Source organism: Zalophus californianus, chromosome 9 (assembly GCF_009762305.2).
Source record: "Zalophus californianus isolate mZalCal1 chromosome 9, mZalCal1.pri.v2, whole genome shotgun sequence".
Lineage (NCBI taxonomy): Eukaryota > Metazoa > Chordata > Mammalia > Carnivora > Otariidae > Zalophus > Zalophus californianus.
Window position 1 is genome coordinate 8,580,433 of NC_045603.1, and position 18,260 is coordinate 8,598,692.

At 42.2% G+C, this 18,260-nt stretch overlaps 1 protein-coding gene across 7 annotated transcripts in view; it reads right to left on the bottom strand.

Annotated features, from left to right (window-relative positions):
- TNRC6B (trinucleotide repeat containing adaptor 6B) overlaps positions 1 to 18,260 on the bottom strand; it is a 251,856-nt gene that overhangs the window by 33,357 nt on the left and 200,239 nt on the right. For 4 of the 7 annotated variants that reach the window (XM_027595501.2, XM_027595503.2, XM_027595506.2 and 1 more), the window contains 5 exons: positions 17,512 to 17,586; positions 16,605 to 16,650; positions 15,247 to 15,395; positions 14,003 to 14,173; positions 9,888 to 10,013 (listed from right to left, as the gene is read on the bottom strand). In XM_027595501.2, the coding sequence (XP_027451302.2) occupies positions 9,888 to 10,013; positions 14,003 to 14,173; positions 15,247 to 15,395; positions 16,605 to 16,650; positions 17,512 to 17,586 (567 nt within the window). The remainder of the gene's footprint in view (positions 1 to 9,887; positions 10,014 to 14,002; positions 14,174 to 15,246; positions 15,396 to 16,604; positions 16,651 to 17,511; positions 17,587 to 18,260) is intronic. The other 3 variants (XM_027595502.2, XM_027595507.2, XM_027595505.2) reach the window with 1 other exon arrangement.

The following is an 18,260-nucleotide window of genomic DNA, read 5'->3' on the forward strand; positions in this document are numbered from 1 at the left end:
TATTTATTTTTTAAAAGATTTTATTTATTTATTTGACAAAGATAGAGAGAGAGCACCAGCAGGCAGAGCTGCAGGCAGAGGGAGAAGGAGAAGCAGGCTCTCCACTGAGGAGGGAGCCTGATGTGGGGCTCGATCCTAGGACCCCGGGATCATGACCCGAGCCGAAGGCAGCCGCTTAACTGACTGAACCACCCAGGCGCCCCTATTTTATTTTTTTTAAGATTTAATTTTTAAAAAGAGTTAATTTTTTGGGGGGGGGGAGAGCAAGCAAGCACAAGGAGGAGGGGGGAAGGAGAGAATTTTTTTTTTAAGACTTTATTTGTCAGAGATCAAGAGAGATAGAGAGAAAGAGCACAAGCAGGGGGAGCAACAGGCAGAAGGAGAAGCAGGCTCCCCGCTGAGCAAGGAGCCTGATGTGGGACTTGATCCCAGGACCCTGGGATCGTGACCTGAGCTGAAGGCAGACGCTTAACCAACTGAGCCACCCAGGTGTCCCAGAGAGAGAGAATCTTAAGCAGCCTCCACGCCCAGTGCAGAGCCTGACTTGGGGCTCGATCTCACAACCCTGAGATCATGGCCTGAGATGAAATCAAGAGTTGGGTGCTTAAATGACTGAGCCAGCCAGGCGCCTCAGATTTAATTTTTTTTTTAAAGATTTTATTTATTTATTGGACAGAGTGAGAGAGCACAAGCAGGGGGAGCAGCAGAGGGAGAGGGAGAGGGAGAAGCAGGCTCCCTGCTGAGCAGGGAGCCCAATGTAGGGCTCAATCCCGGGACTCTGGGATCATGACCTGAGCTGAAGGCAGATGCTTAATCGACTGAGCCACTCAGGTGCCTAAAATTTTTTTTGAAGTAATCTCTACACGCATTGTGGGGCTGGAACTCATTACCCTGAGATCAAGAGTTGCATGCTTCACCTAATAAGCCAGCCAGGTACCCCATGAATATTGTATGTTAACTTATTAACAGTTAGTCCACCAAATTCTTTTTTAACCTATTATTCTACTTATTCCCAGTTTGTGTTTCCCTATCTGGTCATTGATGGGAATCTTGAACTTGACAGAGCTTGAGGATAATCTAGTAGCATGTCAGTAAAAACTTCTTTCCAACCAAAAGTGATTGGGCTGGGAATAGTCGATCGTTTACTAATCCACACAACTGTTTTAGCATTTAAGTTATATTTATACATCTTGTCTAAAACAGAGACAGCTTGTCAAATGGCTTGTCAAAATAGAGATTTCGACAACAACTGTATCATTCTTATAATCCAAGATTTTTTAACTAATAAAGAAAATCAGTTAAGACTTGTTAGCAAATTTATGATTCTTGATTTCTTATCACAGGTGCTCAAAAAGCCGTATTTTTGATATCTAGTCTAGAATCTTGCCTAGAATTAGCACCAAGTTCATCAGTCTAAACCACTTCCCTTATTGTTTCAAAAATTATTTTAAAAACTTCCCCATTCTCCTCACTTCCTTGTCAGTGCCCACCTTGCTCATTAACACTCTGGGCCTCCTGCCCTTTCTTTTTGGCAGCAAACCTATAGGGAGGGTTGCCCCATTCCAGTTACTGCTGGCTAGGTTCGTAATTCAGTATTAGGAAGCTCACATTCTCCGAGATCAGCTTTCTCAGTAGTAAAGGGGATATTCTGACCCCACATGCCTTCATCTTAAAAATTCAGGATTTGTGCAAGAAAGAGGAGTTGTCATTATTAAACTCCCCTTGAAGATCCCCAGACTTCCTCAAAGATCACAGAAGGGCTTGGCAATTCTTTTCACAAATTCTTTCTCTGTTGTAGGATTTAATTTGTCTTAACCCTTTTGAGTATCTTTGTTTTTTTTTTTTAAAGATTTTACTTATTCACTTGACACAGAGAGAGAGAGCACAAGCAGGGGGAGTGGCAGGCAGAGGGAGAAGCAGACTCCCCGCTGAGCAGGGAGCCCGATGCGGGACTCGATCCCAGGACCCCAGGATCATGACCTGAGCTGAAGGCAGATGCCCAACTGACTGAGCCACCCAGGCGCCCAAACATCTTTGTTCTTAATGGAGAAGACAAAAGCAGTAAAAATTTTATTTTCACTTAATTTAACTTAATTTCCATTTAATCATTTAATACAAATACAAGTAGTCCAAAGCAGAGATTCTTTTCCCAGTCACTGGAACTGCACCAAACCAAGCTCTGAAGGCTCTTTCAATCTGCCTGTTGTTTTGCAAGTCTGTTTGTTTTATGTTGCAACCCCACAACACAACTCTTACACATACTCACCCTTGCTTGCTACTCTAACTTTCCATCTTTTGAAAGTACCCCCTTGAAATCTGAGTCATCAGAGAGCTTTCATCAGAAGACCCACTGGGTCTTCCCACTGTATCTTTCTTTAGCATAACAGTCAGAGTTAAATTAATGCTTCTGAGTCACCATCCCTGCCACAGTCACAAGAATACCTGCCTACCTTTCCTTTGATACTTTCTAGTCTAGAAACATCTAAGTTCAAGTTTCCTGTATGGGGCTCAGCAACTCATTTTCTTTCAAGATCTCAGCCACTTTCACTTAACTTATTAATGCTGTCATTTTGGGAAATATTTTGGGTTAAAGTAACAGTTCTCCCAGATGTTTCCTCCCTACACTCTAAGAGATGCTGAGGGTTGCCAACCAATGAGAATACTTGTTTGATTTTCTACCTTAACAGTTGGGAGGCCTAGCCGATGTGAGCTCAGAGTGAGCACGCCACTCCTCGGCATGGTACCTCTGCACCAGTTATGTGGCCATGACGAGGGACTTGGTATTAAAAAAAAAAAAAAAAAAGTAAAAATTTCAATAATAATCTTTAACTATTGATTACAGGTTGAAATGATAATTTAGATCTACTGGGTTAAAGAATATATATATTATTAGAGTAGCTGTAACTGCCACCGCGATGCCGAAGGGACCCAAGCAGCAGGCGCCGGAACCCGAATGGATCGGGGATGGGGAGAGTACGAGCCCCACAGACAGAGTGGTGAAGAAGGGGAAGAAGGACAAAAAGACCAAAAAAACGTTCTTTGAGGAGCTAGCTGTAGAAGACAAACAGGCTGGGGAAGAAGAGAAAGTGCTCAAGGAGAAGGAGCAACAGCAACAGCAGCAGCAAAAAAAGAAACGAGACACCCGAAAAGGCCGGCGGAAGAAGGATGTGGATGATGATGGAGAAGAGAAAGAGCTCATGGAGCGTCTTAAGAAACTCTCTGTGCCAGCCGGTGATGAGGAGGATGAGGTCCCTGCCCCCATACCCCGAGGAGGGAAGAAAACCAAGGCTGGTAATGTTTTTGCAGCCCTGGTTCAGGATCAGAGTGAGGGTGAGGAGGAAGAAGAAAAACATCCTCCTAAGCCTGCCAAGCTGGAGAAGAATCGGATCAATAAGGCTGTATCTGAGGAACAACAGCCTGGGCTGAAGGGCAGAAAGGGCAAGGAAGAGAAGTCAAAGGGGAAGGCCAAGCCTCACAGTAAATTTGCTGCTCTGGACAATGAAGAGGAGGAGGAGGAAGAAGAAGAAATAACAAAAGAGAAGGAGCCACCCAGACAGGGGAAGGAGAAGGCCAAGAAAGCAGAGCAGTCGGTTGAGCGACTGCCGTCGGCTCAGGTCATGATCCTGGAGTCCCTGGATCGAGTCCCGCGTCGGGCTCCCTGCTCAGCGGGGAGTCTGCTTCTCCCTCTGACCCTCCCCCCTCTCGTGTGCTCTCTCTCTCTCAAATAGATAAAATCCTTAAAAAATAAAAATAAAATAAAAAAGAATATATATATTATTAACCTGTTTCTTTCTCTCTTTTTAAATGTGGCTACCAAAAACTTTATGTTCTATTATGTGGTCTGTGCTGTACTTCTATGGGACAGTCCTGCTTCTAGGCCATCAGCATTGTTTCTAATTTCCTTTCCAAAGGGAAAGGACTCTGTGATTCATGGGAAATCTACTATGCTTATTTTGTTTTCCAATCCGCTGGCCTCCGAAATAAATAGCCATTGTTTGAGGCTTCTTTTCTTCCCACTTCTCCGTTCAGTTTTAAAAGCTCTACTGAACAAATCAGCTAGTCACTTGATTTCTTCTCTTCAGTCTTGAGAACGGATGCCATCCTTTGCCAAGAGACATGCTTCCCACCCACCTCCAATATTCCTATCCCTTGAAATTAGCTAAAGAAACCACCATTCAAAGTAAAACATGCGTATGATCCAGCAGTACCCTAGGAAACAAATTCATCCTAGGAGACAAATATAGGAATATTCATAGCAGCATGGCTCATAATAGCAGAAATCTGGAAACTACCCAAATGTCTACTGGTAGTGGAAGAGATAAATAACCGATGGTATATTCATGTAACAGAATACTATATGAACCACAACTGCCCAAATCAACATGGGGAAATCTTAGAAACACTGGCAAGTGAAAAAAGTCAGAGAAGGCTACACACTGCATGTTTTTATTACATAAAGTGCAAAAAGAGGCAAAATCAAACTATACTGTTTAAAGATAGATACAGAAAGACTATAAAGAAATGCTTGTTTTATTCTTTAAATTTAATTTGGATGCCAGCATCTTCTATGTGCCATAAATTGACAGTCATAAAGACTAGAAAGGTTACCCTTGAGGACTTCCTGTCTAGCTCTGCCCAACGTTTCGCTTCCCCAGACTACACATGCACTGTCCTTCTTCAATGAATACAAAAGGACCAGAGAGAAGCACCACTAGGCTCCTGGCAAATGGCTATTCATGCCTGGGTTGCAGAGTAATTAAAGTGCAGGTTTGCACATTCCCGTAGCAGGGAGTTAATTACTCTGGCTTAAAAGCCCTTCAATCTCCAGCTGGGCTGGAGAAAAGGAAGATCTAGTCGGAGTCAATATGGCATTTAAGGAAGCACTGCAGGTGCAAAACGACAGCAATTTAAAGCAACACAAAAGCCTGGTAGAACATGTTACTTTCTGAATATTTGAGCAACAGGAGGAAAAAGGCAAGGTAGAAACCCAAGACCTGGAACACCCGTAGCAAATCTTAAAGATGAGTTTCAATGTGATATTATTTATCAAAAAAATTAGGTGTTCATGTCTTTTGACCCATAAATTTCATTCTGGGCAACTAAATTTGGAAATAACGTGGGCACAGATCGATGTATAAGATGGCATACAAGATCTATGGGTGGGGCGCCTGGGTGGCTCAGTCGGTTAAGCATCTGCCTTCAGCTCAGGTCATGATCTTGGGGTCCTGGAATCCAGTTGAGCATCAGGCTCCCTGCTCAGTGGGAAGCCTGCTCTCCCTCTCCCTCTGTCCCTCCCCCCTGCTCGTATGCCTGCTTTCTCTCTCAAACAAACAAACAAACAAACAAACAAGATGTTTTAAAAAAGAGATCTATGGATAAGGGTTTCTCTACTGCATTACTTACAACAGTGAAAAATTAGAAACAATTTAATATCCAGTAATGGGGAAGAGAATGTTTCAGGAAATCAAAGTAAATCTACCTGATGGAACATTATGCCTTCTTCATTAAGAGTGATCGACAGGAAGACTATGTTGTAACAGGGAAAATACTAGGTATGACCCAAAGTTAACAGAAACAGCAGGATAAAGTGACCACGAATGTCATTATGTGAAAAGCATGCCCGTACATGAACGGTCTGAACAGGGGATTTTGTAAAAATAATCCCTGTCACTGCATCTGGGTTGGGGGTTCCTGGAAGAATTTTTTTCTTCTGTTATCCAAACTTTCAGTGTAGTTATTATATTGACTTAAAAAAAGGGGGGGAGTGCCTGGGTGGCTCAGTCATTAAGCATCTGCCTTCGGCTCAGGTCATGATTCTAAGGTCCTGGGATTGAGCCCCCGCATTGGGCTCCCTGCTCCGCGGGAAGCCTGCTTCTCCCCCTCCCACTCCCACAGTGTCTCTCTCTGTCAAATAAATAAATAAAATCTTTAAAAAAAAAAAAAAAGAGCTACCCAAATGCTTTTTTAAAATTTGGAAATGTGAGGAAAAAAACTGAAGTTTCCATTGTTTAATATTCTGTCCCCATTATGCATCAAATAAGCGTTAACCATGTTTTGCTAAATAAACAAATCTCAAAAATGTAGAACACAAATACTTTTCTTTTCCACACAGATAAGATGCTTTGGTCATAAAGGGATTGGCAGCCTGAGGTCTCTTAGACTAAGTTAACTATGCTTTCCCTAACAATTCCACTTACTAAATCATTCTGAAATGTTATCTTCCCATGACTTGACATAGATTTACTCAAAATACGTGCCCTGTGCAGTTGTAGATGTTCAGGATCCAGCAGTGAACAAAGCAGACACAGACTCAGCCACTGTGAAGCTTAGCACATGCCCGGGGGTGAGGAGAGCAACTGTACTGTGCATAGTCTGGCCTGGGAGAGCCTCTCTGAGAAGGCACCATGGCAGCAGACGTCTGAAGGATGGAACCCGGGGACAGTCTTTGAGAAGAGCGGTCCAGAACACGCTTGCTGCCCTAGGGCAAGTTGACTGGAGAGGCCAGAACTAACGGGAGGGAGAGTGGTAGGTGTCTGGGGTGGGGAGGTCACCAAGAGCAACAAAGCCCACAGTAAAGAGCTGGCTTTGTATTCTCAGTGAGAGAGGGAGCCATGAGAGGACAAAGTGGTGACATGACTTACCCTTAACTTTCTGTGATGCTAGAAAAGCTACCCATCTACAGTATTCGTTCGGTAGCCACCAACCAGGTGTGGCGATTTAAGTTTAAATCAATTAAAATTAAAATTTCAGTTCTTCCACCCCACTGGTCACGTTTCAAGTGCTCAGGTGGCTGAGGGCCACCCTGGACTGCGGTTTTAGAGGATCCTCAGAATGCTGGGTGGAGAAGACACTGGAAGCAGGCAGGTGCTACAGAAAGCCGGGCAGGACGCATCGGGAGGCCACTTCTGGGAGAGAGACAGCGGTTGCCTGCCACGGGTCAAGCTAGCAGAGGTGGGAGGAAATAGGTTCAGAACAGAGTTCTGAAGGGGGACTTGTTGATGGACTGAATGTGAGTTGAGAGGACCCCCCCCCCCACTAGCTCTGAGGTCTGCAGCCTGAGCACCTGCAGGATGGGAGCGCCATTTACTTGGAGGAAGAGGATGTTTTAGAAGCGAGTACGGGATGAAATCACAAGCTGTTCTGGACATGCTGACTTGAAGTGCCTGTAAGGCATCCTAATAGAGATGCCCAGAGGTCTATGGAATTCAGAAGATAGATCTGGGCTGAAGACACAGTCTTGTGACTGTCAATATTTAGAGCCATTCACTGGGCAAAATCATCCGGCAGCGGCTGTAGATGGTGAGAACAAGAGGGTCGAGAAGTCCAACTGGGGCTCTCTGATGGTAAATGTCGGGGAGGTAAGGAGGAGCTTGTAAAGGAGACGGACAAAGGAAGGCAGGTGGACAACCACTGTACAAGGTGTCCAAGAGCCAAATGAATGAAAAGTTTCAGAAGGGAAGGTGTGACCGTCTATGTCAGATGCTGCTGATATGGTGAGAAGAGACTGGAGAACAGACCACGGTACTCCACAACACAAAGGCCATCTGTGATCTTCACACTGTCTTCATTCTCACTGCCACCACCTTCCCTGGACTCCTTTGCTCTAGTAAGTCTGCCATTCAAACATGTCCTCTACATTTCTGTCAATGTGAGTTTTCTAAAACATAAGTTTTCCTGCACTGCCACTCAGCTGAAAAATCTTGCCCAATACTACAGTATCTACGGCGGCAGCAGCAGCAGCTAAACTTTAGGGTGCAGATAAAAATCACCAGGGGGTGACTAGGCCCTAACTCCCAAGATTCTGTCTCAATAGACTGGGGGAGACCTGGGAACTGTATTTGTAAGTAGCGACCCAGATAATGGTTACAAGGGACAAAGTCCAAACTCCTCAGCAAGGCAAACAAAGCTTTTCCAAAACTGGTGCCAAACTTCCTGACTAGTTTTTTCCTATCCCACTCTAGACAACATCTATATGCTTCAACAAGCTCAAACTAATTATTCAAATCAATTGCATTGTCCCAAACATACCATGTTCTTCCAGATATTACTGCTCCTTGTCCAAGCTGCTCCTGCTGCTTAGAAGGCAGCTTCAACCCAGCTGTACTCAGCAAACTCTTGACTCATTCTTCAAGACCCAGCTTAAATGTCATTCCCAGTGCGAGGCCTCGCCCAGCTCCCAAACTGTGTTAGACATTTCTTTTTTGACAGAGACATAGCGAGAGACAGAACACAAGCAGGGGGAGTGGGAGAGGGAGAAGCAGGCTTCCCGCGGAGCAGGGAGCCCGATGCGGGGCTTGATCCCAGGACCCTGGGATCATGACCTGAGCCAAAGGCAGATGCTTAACGACTGAGCCACCCAGGCGCCCCTGTGTTAGACATTTCTATGTAACATTTATCACACTGCCTATTTGCTGAGTACTCTGCCATCATCCCCACCAGCTCCAGGAGGGTATGATAGGAGACGGCAGTTTCTGCATCTGTGCAAGGCCAACTCCACCACCAGGCACACTGCAGACATCTGATAACCACAGGACTGTGGCCTGACAACCAGTAATGTTGGAGGGTGCTCTGGGAGTTAAGAAGATGCAGTGACTGTGGAGTGCTGGGGAAGTTGGGAGCAGCTCTGTTTACAGGACAAACTGCTACCTGGAGCCTGGGGGACGACTGGAACTTAGAGGGTCAAGGAAGGAGAGACACCAAGAAGACTCCCAGACACCTGGCTCAGGACCATGGAGACGAGAGGGTGGGGTGACGAACATTTTCTCCTCTACTAAGATAGTTATGGACTCAATGTCAAACACAGAATTTGTAATCTATAAGATATGGTTTCAAATAAATATTTTAAGCCTATGTCTTATATTTCAAAAACAAAACAGCAACAAAACCTGACCCTTTACAACCTGTTGGTTGGACCTAGTAAGTGTCCCACCCCCTTTTATAGGATGGGACACTCATAGCTCTTTATCTTGGTTCACCGAAGTAACATTCTAAGGAGACTAAGTCACGCACTGAATCCTTACATGGACTCCTCTGCTTTTATATTGCTCCTCAGATCCATTTTCTCACAAAGAGGTATGAGGGACAGTTTGTGGCACAAATCTCTCCCCTATACCCTGCAAACAACTCACTGCACATCTCCAACTAAGAAACGGATCTAAAAGGTTTCCCAAAAGACTTTACCCCACAACACAGAGCTGCTCCAAGAGTAAGTCTCTGCCACTTCATTCTAAATCCCCCCTCCCAGAGCACCTAGTCAGTATTTCAGAATCCATCTCCTAAAAACTTCTCAGAGTAATCCAGAGCCTGGCTATTCTCCTGTTTATCTGCAGGTAAATCCTCAACGGCAACCAACTTCAGAATGTTGACACATCAGGATTTATAAAGTAGTTTTATTTACATGCAATTAAAACAATCAATGCAGTATTAGAAAAATATAGAGACGTCTAAAAGGAATATAATCATAATGCTTTTCATGCAAAAACATCTTTATATGTATGATACAATAAAGAAATGAGTTTGACATTTTGTTCTAAAAAGTTTTATCTGGGGGCACCTCGGTGGCTCAGTCAGCTAAACGTCTGATTTCGGCTCAGGTCATGATCCCAGCTTCCTGGGATCGGGCCCTGCATCGGGCTCCCTGTTCAGTGTGGAGCCTGTTTCTCCTCCTGCCCCTCCCCCTGCTTGTGTTTTCTCTCTCTCTCACTCTCCTCAAATAAATAAGTAAAATCTTTATAAATAAGTAAATAAATATCTTGATCTAGATTTTTTAAATTTTAGACATTTAGGTAACTATGATTTCTTTTATGCTCATAAAACCTGTCAGTTGGTAACTGATAACCACCTGCATAGGCTTTATTGATGAACTGTGGAAACATAAAATTGCTTACCTGGGGGGAAATAAACTGGGGAGGCACTTGCGCCCGGAGATTAGGAGAAGAATTTAGTGGCTGCACTGGCGTGTGCATACCTCTCGATTGTGCTGTGCTATTTCCAAACAAACCATGATTGCCACCCTGTAAATGTAACAGCAACAGTAAGGCTTTTTGTTAATGTTAAGAAAATGCAAAAAAGAAACAGTTCTGGTTTTCTATCCCTCAGAAGAATCATATCCTGTGTTCCACGGAATCACAGAATTTTATAACTGAAACGTTCCTGGTCTTGGAATGCCTGGGAAAATTATTCAAATCAAATCATGCGCACAGCACCACCACCCCTGCAGTTGGACGCACTCTATAACCAAAAGGGTTAAATTTGGTCAAATGTTAAAAAAATGCACTAATTTTTTTTTTGCAATTGAAACGTATAGGCAATATAATGTTTATTTCAACTATTCTCTCTTTTCTCTTTTTTTTAAAGATTGGGTTTGCCAAATTTATTCTCAAGTCCAATAATCTGAGCTCCATCTTGAAAGGCACCTGAGTACAAATGCAGGCTTCTTCTGAATAATAGCAAGTGTAAAACAACACTAGGACATAATGTCTCTGAATTGATTAGTTCAATCATGGAATCAGTGCCACCAAATCGTAGCCTAGCTCCATGAGAACCCTACTTCAGATCTGAACACCCTTCCCTGTCTTGGGCCTGCTTGATCCCTTCTTTGCTAGATGAGAAAATCTAAATCAAGAGTGAGGTTAAAAAAAGAAAGAAAGAAAGAAAGAAAAAAAAGAAAAAAGCAGAAAAGGGAAAAAGTGAAAAACCATTACAGGGATACCAAAAAAACCCCATTACTCACCTTTAACTTCTCATTCCAATGTATGAACATTAGTCTGGTTAAAAATAAGCTTAATTCCCTGATTTCTGGAGGACCAACTCACTGGAGCACTTCTAGACTATTCTAATCAAAGAGCTACAGGAAACTGGGCTAGATGATGGCCCTTCTGTTCTGACTTGTTTCAAGCCGAGAACAGCCCTTCAGCAAAGAACTTGACTCTGTTCCCTCTGTCTGAGGAAAGCTTCTACACCATCTCCACTTGGCCTCTTCGGGGCCCAGCTCAGAGGTCATCCTCATAAAGGAAGTCTTCCCCATACCTTCTTCCTCGTTTTACATTCAAATTAACTGAGCCCACCTCTATGTTCTCAAAACACTTTAAACACTCTTTGATAGCACCCATCAGCAAGTCATATTAATTTTCCATTCTGTCTTTCCACCACCAGCTTAATACTTCCTTCTTTGTATTCCCCGAGCTCAATAAAGTCCTAGTCTGTAGGACGCAAATGTCATTGTCAACCAATTCCATATACTTGACAACATCCCACTGAATATCTTTAGTGAAGACAGCTGTACCACTGCTTGTAGCAAGTATGTGTATTCTGAACTGAAGTCACATCTTCTCCCTGACATAGTGGGGATTCACGTAATTTTAAAGAAGAATTCTGTAACAGCACCCTTAAGTTCTAGAACACTGGAGATATTTCAATAGCTTAATGATTCAAAATAGATTAAGGGACTGCTGTCGGGAAATTAATGAACTTAAAAGCACTGAAAATAAAAATGGCTATGAACATAAAAGTAGAAAAGGCAATCAAAACCTGTGTATATCTCATAAAAGAAAATCAAAAGATCCACCACGAATTTTAAATCTCCCCAAAACTGTTTAAACATGAAAAGACCTTTAATTCTACAAGTGGTAATGTCTCCACTTCCCCTGTCTTACTAATCAAACTGTCACTCTAAGGTGACATGGTTTGGCTCTAATTTTTCTAAGATTGTGGGATTTGGTAGCTTACCTACTGATCATTCTCAAGAACACAGGAAACATCTGTTTCACTGAGACTATTCTGCTAAGATCATTCTCACACTTTACTATAAAAGTAATGACCTTGTTATTAGATGCGAATTACTCATGGTTGGGTCCTTGGATGGTGGGGTTTCTGGTAGCTAAAGTTCTTTGCCAGAATCCATGTTTTAAAAAGTCCAAACTGCTTTAAATCCCAACCTCTCTTTTGGTAAGAAATATCAGAAGGAATTTGCCTTTTTTTAGTTTTTATAAAATCAGGCCCTATTTGCACATTCCCGGTGGACAGATGCCACCCCCACCCCAGTGCCCAGAGGTTTTAGGTTTGCTTTATCAAGTGTCTCTAAAGCCATATCAAGCCCTGTGATACATCTGATATGGATAATAATATAGATGGGTCAACAGCAGTCTATCAAAAAACACCTTCTCTCTCTTTAAATACGGAACCCTGGCACTGCTGCTCATTTTCTTGGCTCAGAAGTAGCTATTTCTCAGAGTAATAAGTTTAGTGGCAATCATACAGAGGTTTTTTTAAGACTGTATTTAGAAATTAGGAAAACAGTCATCAAATGCTTATATGTATGTTAATGGTGGTTTATATGGTTATTTCTACAGCTTTACTGTTGAATATAAGGCTTTTATGATGACCTGAGTCTTAGTATTTATTGGTGATAGCTGCCTCAACTACAGTGTTTAAAATAGAAATGCATATAAATTAGAAACAAGGTTACCAAGCTGACTGAAATCTGTGATTTGAAAATAAAAATCTTACATTTTAATTTTTAATTATGAACTATATTAAGCCTGCACGAAAATGGTGTAGAAGAACCACGACCATATTTAGATAAAATGTGTATCCACCGGATTCACAATGGACTTTGTAGCATTCCATTTTTAGGATAAAAAAAACCCAAAGAGGAATGACCTTTCCTTAGAGTCCAGTGCCAGCTACTTTGGCTGGTCTGTTATACTAAAAATTATATACTAATGGCTCTTGATAAATGTGAAATTCTGTAGGCATGTTTGTATTTATCATTAATCAAGAGTGTTAGGACTATTTTATATTTTCTATGCTTCAGTCCAAAAAAAAAGAGCTGCCCCAAACCACTGATACAATTATTTCTTCTTTGTTTATATAAGCAATACATGTCTATGCCCTCTGTGGAAACATTAAGAAAAACAGTGAAATATAAAAAAAGAAAACAAGAAATTACCCATAACTCCCAAACCAGAGATAACCAACTGAACACATGGATATTATATGATCCATTTTTAAAATGTGCTACAGTAATAATCAGAAAGCATATGAAAGACCTGTGTGCAACTGAAGGATTATGGTGTGAGAGGTGTTTTATAATACCTTTTCACTTGTTTGTGAAAGTCAGCATGTGGAAACAGAATGGATACAATGAATAATTAAATGTCCTTCCATGACATCCTGAGGTGAGAGTCACGGTGACAGGTAAATGGTCACAGAACTGTGGCTAGGAAAATATCATCACTGGGGTCATGTCACAGAGGAATTTTCTCCAAATTCCTGGTTTTCTCCTCGAGAACTACCCCGGAGCTGCTGTGGGCTGACAGAGGCCTGCCGCGCTATGTCAGGCCCGTGGAGGTGGGGGGCCCCAGGGGCCTGCCCTGCCAGTCTCAATCCCGGTGCAGGGCCCCTCCTGGGAGGACTGAGGCCCGCCCCTAGGAAACATCCAGTCTTCCCAAAACTTCATTCTCCCCTATCAAATTACCTCTCTCTGGGCAATTATTGTATTTTACACTTAAAGACACTAGATTTTAAGATGCTGTAACCCTCAAGTAGTTACTCCTACTAGTTTTGCTGCCATTTTCTATTTAGAAGTTTTACTAAATTGAAAGGACTTCAAAAATATCACTTGCCTTTCAATCCCAGGTTAAGAATGGCAAATTTGTTGCTAAGTTAGATGATATAAGGTACCTCCATAGCCTCCTTAACATTTTCCTAAGCTAGTTCTTAGGAACTTAGCTTAACTTAGAACTTAGTTAACTTCTTAAATGTGAACTTATGACCAAAAATGAGAAGACAAAAGAAACAGATTTAAATAAAATCCATGTTGAGAAAATATGAGGAGAGATGGGTTCTACGGGCTAAGAGATCTAAAGCCTATACTTAGTATCATTCTGTGCATTCAGTAATCAACAAATTTCCCAAGACAGACAAATGATGCAATGAACTGCAGACCAGGGCCAAGGCGAGGCCACAGCCAAGCAGTTGTAAATTTGAGAGGCCTCCTTACTTGTCTAGCAGCGAAGTTTTGGGGGTTGAGCCCTGTGCCGATTGCTCCAAGGCTGACGTTGGGTAGTGTGGAACCAGAGGGAGACAGCTTGTAGCTGGGAGAAGGGGAGAAGGGAGAGCAGGGAGCCTCATCCCCAAGGCACCCATCTTGATTGGAGAAAGGCAAAGTCAGCTGAAAAGTAGTAGGAGTTAGCCAATCACAATGAGTGTTGGTTAGTGAAGCAACAGAATGCAAGAAGGGACAAGAGAGAAACACTAGGAACAAACAGAATTAAGAGTGTATTAGCAATAAACGAGGATGGAATTTGGATCTGATAAGAGTCATCACACTTGGCCCAAGAGACACCATCTGTCATCTCAGATATGGATTTTTTCTTATCCTCTAAGTCAGTAACACATTCTGTCCATTGCACTAGGATAAAAATTGCCAGACACTTTATTTTTATGCATCTAATATTGATTACTCTATGTGGCTGCTGAAATAGAAGCCAGAGTAAGCTTCTTGGGAATCTGTTGCTGCCTGGAACAGCATCATCAGTGGTGTCAAAAATGTGCCAGATCTAAAACTTTTGGTTTTAATTGCTTTCTGAAGATCCAGGGCTATCAGTATTCTGAATCAAGGAATTATTTCCTCCATCAGGAATGATAAAAATCAAAAGAACTAGGTATAAACGACTTCTTTAAATCAGATAGTTGAGAATTTGGACAGCACACCATTGTAACTAAAAATAGGTCACTAGGGGAATGGAGAAAGAACAAAGGAACTCTCTTAGAAATAACAAAAGAGAAAGTTCTGGGCCAGCTTGACTAAGCTAGAAGGCAAGGCCTTGGGAGATACGGATTATGTGCACAAGATCCCAAATTTAATTTCTCATTGTATAGCAGCAGAAAAAAGTATTCGGAATAAAGTTGTCTCTAAAATTTCTTCTACATGTTTCGAGTGTGCATTTGCCCTACTGTAAAAAGACCATTCATTTCCCCCTTCCAAACTTCATAAAATTTCTAAACACTCAGACCTTGTTCACAATACTCACATACTAAAGACAGATGGTGCTAGCTTCTGCGTAATCACCTGTTGACATCAACTGTTTTTACATCACCACTTACATGCAGGTGATGTTTGCGTTTTGCTCATTAATTAATTCAATAATTCTATGCTTCCTCCTGGAATTGATTACCAAAAGAACAAATGGGAACCAAAGTGGTTCGCATCAATCATGGTCTTAAACAAAGGATTCGACTCACCTTCTCGAAATAAGGCCCACCGTCTGTGGTTCCCATGTCTTTGGAATTAGGTGGACGGAACCCAGATCGATCCTTCCTCATGATATCATTAAAATCCCCGAGATTCATCGCTCGCTTGTCCACGTCAAATTTTTTATCTGGAAGGCTCCCTGAAAAGGAGCACAGAAGAAGTGAAAATTTCAAGAACCAATGTCTCCCTCATGACGAGGAGTTCCAGCCCCACTCTCTTCCCTGAGGTGTTGCGTGTAGATCACAAGGATCTCCTTGGTTCAGGCTGCTGGGGACCCTCCCTGGAGGACATGTGGATCCTTTTGTTCCTTTTTAAAAAACTCCTATCAGTTGTAGCTTGTTTTCAATGGAAGACTGAAAGAGAGACTTAGGGCCAACCTGGTAAAAATCTGACTAAAAAAATATTTCCACTGGTTATTGATATGTTTGATGAATATCACTTGCTCATAAACTCAAATGTGCTCAGGGAGAAAATTTGTCTCCTGCCCTTTTAGCGTCTGCTAGATCAATGTGTGGGGCTGTGAAACAGGTATTGGGGATAAAAAGGCCTCGTGATTTCCCAGGTACCATGGTTATTCCTCCTTTTCTTCACAGCTCTGGAAATTTGCTGTTATATACTGACATGATCAGTGCCCCTGGAAGCTTACTTTTTCGTTATTTTTAGATTTTAAAATATCATAGATCAAAGGCTATTTCCCTTATGACTCAGGACTGTTTCCCTTTCTTCCTGGTCTGATTCTTTTTAAGTTCCTCAAGGTAAGCAACAGTGTCACAGGGATGACCCCACAGACCAAGGGCTGATACAGCATCTGCCCCACCTGCAGTGGGGGAGCTCGTCAATAATGCAACACCCCAGTGCGGACGGGACTAGCAACCTGAGGGCAGAGGATGGCAGGGCCACAGACACACTGGGTTTGGCCACACACCACAGTTTTTAACAATCTGAATTAGGTTCCAATATTTAAATATCAGGTTGTCAATGTATGTCTAAATTTCTGGCCCTGCTTGAAAACTGGAAGCTCTGACAAGGCTGAACCTTTACTCTCCAGGGCAACAACCGCCAAGGGCCGAGCAACGCTGAGTCCTTTATCCTTTTCGTGGCACACAGGCCCCCCACAGCTAACCAGTGTCCTCCAACTCCCACCTGCTTACACCTGGCACACACCATTCATTTACGTGACTTTCCTGGATCCTGCAGCCGTTTGGAGTTTTCAACCCCTATACCTAGTGTCTAGGATGGTCCTTCATGTCTGCTGAGCAGCACCTATCCCAACTCAAACTGAGCAGGGATCCAACATGGCATCATTAACAACAACATATTCCATTCATATCAGTGGAGTGATACACACCTACAGACAAATCCATTTTGCTGCCTGGATTATCTTCAGTTTGACTCTGAAAAAGCAGCAACAGGGAGGGAGGATTAAAAGTTTGAATTCAAAGTCTGGATCAGAGAAAAAAATGGCATTATTTACATGAGAGCTGTGGTGTCCTACGGGCAGTATACAAGATTCTTTCGACGTGAACCTTACACTGGGATGAAGACAAGATCGTTTAGGATACGACTGATTTGACTGCTGTTGGGTGTCTATACTCCTAAATTCAATTTTCACATAGAAGTAGCTTCAGTAATTCTATGGACAGAGCATAGTTAAGTAGCTGCTTAGAGAAATAAAACCCTGCTCAAGTTCCAGTCGGCTCAGGATCAAATTCCACGAGTGTCAGCCAAATGATGACAACTTCTTCTCGTGACTTGTCAAGTCATCAAATCTGGAAATGTGCAGCCAAGTCAAGCTATTTGTCTTTTGGCAACCAGGGACTGGGTGTCCCCACGATGTTCCCAAGAGAGAAGGAAAAAAAAAAAGAGGAACCCTACAAGAATTCCTTATATAATTAATTACAAATACTTTCTCTAGTTACTTTGCTGTTGCTGCCGTTTTCAAAACTGTAATATTAACATTGGTACAGCAGTAGTCAGGGAAAATTATGTAAGTGTTAAGGCCTGGCTCTTTCTTCCTCTAAGTGCCTAAGGAAAAGGATACAAGGACTACAAATTCAAAAGCTATAAGCTTTAAATATTGGAGTAGTTAATTACGAATAAATGAATAGAGGATAAATATTGCTTAACCCAAATCAGAAACACTGCTTAACCAGTTTCTAACTCTGTAATGTTGTACTCTATGTGGCAGTGGTCTTAGCATCTGTACTAAAAGTAAAAGCTGGGCTGTATTACACATATAAGAAAATGAAACTTACCAGCAATCCCATATTTGAAAACTGTTTGGCAAGAGGATTCATCCATGAATCATTATTTCCTCCTTTCAGTGAGCACTACAGAAATGAAATATGTAACCTCAGAACCAAATTATTTTATCTCACTTCATATCTGAGTTGCATTTAAGTACTGATTGAAAATGCAGAACCAAGAGTTTACCTTTTTTAACCCAAATTTCCCTCTTTAACTATGGTTATTTTGATATTTTATCCGTTAGTCTGAAAGACTAATAAGCTTTAGATCTATCTGTGTTTTCATTCTTATTCTATTTGTCACACTGAATTAGAAGTAACTGGAAAAATATATGGTCAGCTGGGTTTTTTTTTTTTTTAAGATTTTATTTATTTATTTGAGAGAGAGAGAGCACAAGCAGGGGGAATGGCAGAGGGAAAGGGAGAAGCAGACTCCACACTGAGCAGGAGAAGCAGACTCCACACTGAGCAGGGAGTCCAGTGCGGGACTCAATCCTGGGACCCCGGGATCATGACCTGAGCTGAAGGCAGACATTTAACCGACTGAGCCACCCAGGCACCCAGGTCAGCTGGTGTTTTTACCTTATAAACAGAAGGAAATATCAGATCTTCTAAAATACAATGTTTGCATGCTAGTACTTTTCCTTTCACTCTCTCCTTGTAACCCGGTTTGTATTAGAAGAAAAGAAGGAGTTCAATGCTAGTCCCTGTCATTTGGAAAATAAATAGGCGCCAGCCTGTTAAAATAGACCATTTAC